Consider the following 1,775-nt stretch of genomic DNA (forward strand, 5'->3'; position numbering starts at 1 on the left):
AGCAGGCTGGACATGTGGCAGCAGTGTGCCCAGGTGGGCAAGAAGGCCAATGGCTCCTGGCCTGGATCAGGAATGGTGTGGCCAGCAGGAGCAGAGCTGCTGTGCCAGCACTGATCTGCCCCAGCTCTGCACACAGACATTGCTGCTGCAGCTCCAGAGAAGGCAACAAAAGGGCATCTCTGGAGAAAACCCTGCTGGGAGATCCTTTAGTGCATTTAAAGCCACAAAGAGCACAGCCCCTCATTGACACAGTCTGTGGCCACAGGATAGGTGGAGAGAAACAAAATGAGAAATGGCACAATGACATTTATTTGTAGATGATATGAAAAAAGTAAAAAAAAGAAAAAGAACTTCCAAAATGAAACCAACAAGTATGAAAGATGAATTTTATTACAAATGATATGCAGAAATTGGCCAGCAGTTTAATATTTCCGAAACCATCCAGTCATCAGTCTCCACACTGCAGCCTTGAGCTCCTGGTTCCTCAGGCTGTAGATGAGGGGGTTCAGGGCTGGAGGCACCACCGAGTACAGAACTGACAGGGCCAGATCCAGGGATGGCGAGGACATGGAGGGGGGCTTCAGGTGAGCAACGATAATAGTGCTGATGAACAGAGAGACCACGGCCAGGTGAGGGAGGCAGGTGGAAAAGGCTTTGTGCCGTCCCTGCTCAGAGGGGATCCTCAGCACAGCCCTGAAGATCTGCATATAGGAGAAAACAATGAACATGAAACAACTAAGTGCTAAACAGGCACTAACACCAAGAAGCCCCAGTTCCCTGAGTTGGGATTTGGAGCAGGAGAGCTTGAGGATCTGTGGAATTTCACAGAAGAACTGGCCCAGGGCATTGCCATGGCACAGGGGCAGGGAAAATGTATTGGCCGTGTGCAGCAGTGAATAGAGAAAGGCACTGGCCCATGCAGCTGCTGCCATGTGGGCACAAGCTCTGCTGCCCAGGAGGGTCCCATAGTGCAGGGGTTTGCAGATGGACACGTAGCGGTCGTAGCACATGATGGTCAGGAGGGAATACTCTGATCCAAGGAAGAAGAGAAAGAAAAAGAGCTGAGCAGCACATCCAGTGTAGGAGATGTTGCTGGTGTCCCAGAGGGAATTGTGCATGGCTTTGGGGACAGTGGTGCAGATGGAGCCCAGGTCAGCGAGGGCCAGGTTGAGCAGGAAGAAGAACATGGGCGTGTGCAGGTGGTGGCCGCAGGCTACGGCGCTGATGATGAGGCCGTTGCCCAGGAGGGCAGCCAGGGAGATGCCCAGCAAGAGGCAGAAGTGCAGGAGCTGCAGCTGCCGCGTGTCTGCCAATGCCAGCAGCAGGAAGTGCCTGATGGAGCTGCTGTTGGACATTTGCTGGGGCTGCACATGGGCACCTGTTCATGGAGAAAGGACAGTGACAAGTGAGCAGAGGCTGCTTTGAGCCAAACCTGGGCCATTCCCTGCAGACTGCCCCGCTGGGACTCACCCAGCCTTGTTCCTGCTCTGGGAAAACCTTCACCCAGGTCCCTGCCTGAGCTCCAGTTGTGCTGGCTGAGTGTGCCAGGAGCAGCCAGGCCTGTGCCTGGGGGCTCTCGAGGAGCCATCCCTGCCCTGCTGTCCTGGGTTTGTGGCCATTTGGCAGAGGGACAAGGCTGGATATTCAAGATTTGTCAGGAGAATCACTCCTAATGCAGAAAGTCTTGGTAGCATCTGCACTCACAGTCCTATAGGACATGGATGTCAGGAGCTGGTTTAAGGAATTTTTTTCCTACTCACACATCATTCCTGGCT

The 1,775-nt window shown here is 53.6% G+C and overlaps 1 protein-coding gene across 1 annotated transcript; it reads right to left on the minus strand.

Annotated features, from left to right (window-relative positions):
• Positions 1-422: 422 nt before the first annotated feature.
• On the minus strand, positions 423-1,355 carry LOC143692440 (olfactory receptor 14J1-like). Its single transcript, XM_077172673.1, has one exon. The coding sequence runs from the start codon at positions 1,353-1,355 to the stop codon at positions 423-425; it is 933 nt and encodes a 310-aa protein (XP_077028788.1).
• Positions 1,356-1,775: the final 420 nt, after the last annotated feature.

The sequence above is a fragment of the Agelaius phoeniceus genome, assembly GCF_051311805.1.
Source record: "Agelaius phoeniceus isolate bAgePho1 chromosome W unlocalized genomic scaffold, bAgePho1.hap1 SUPER_W_unloc_1, whole genome shotgun sequence".
Taxonomy (NCBI): domain Eukaryota; kingdom Metazoa; phylum Chordata; class Aves; order Passeriformes; family Icteridae; genus Agelaius; species Agelaius phoeniceus.

Excerpts from the sequence above, each read along its gene's own strand:
- LOC143692440 (XM_077172673.1), bottom strand. The coding sequence starts at position 1,355 with ATGTCCAACAGCAGCTCCATCAGGCACTTCCTGCTGCTGGCATTGGCA.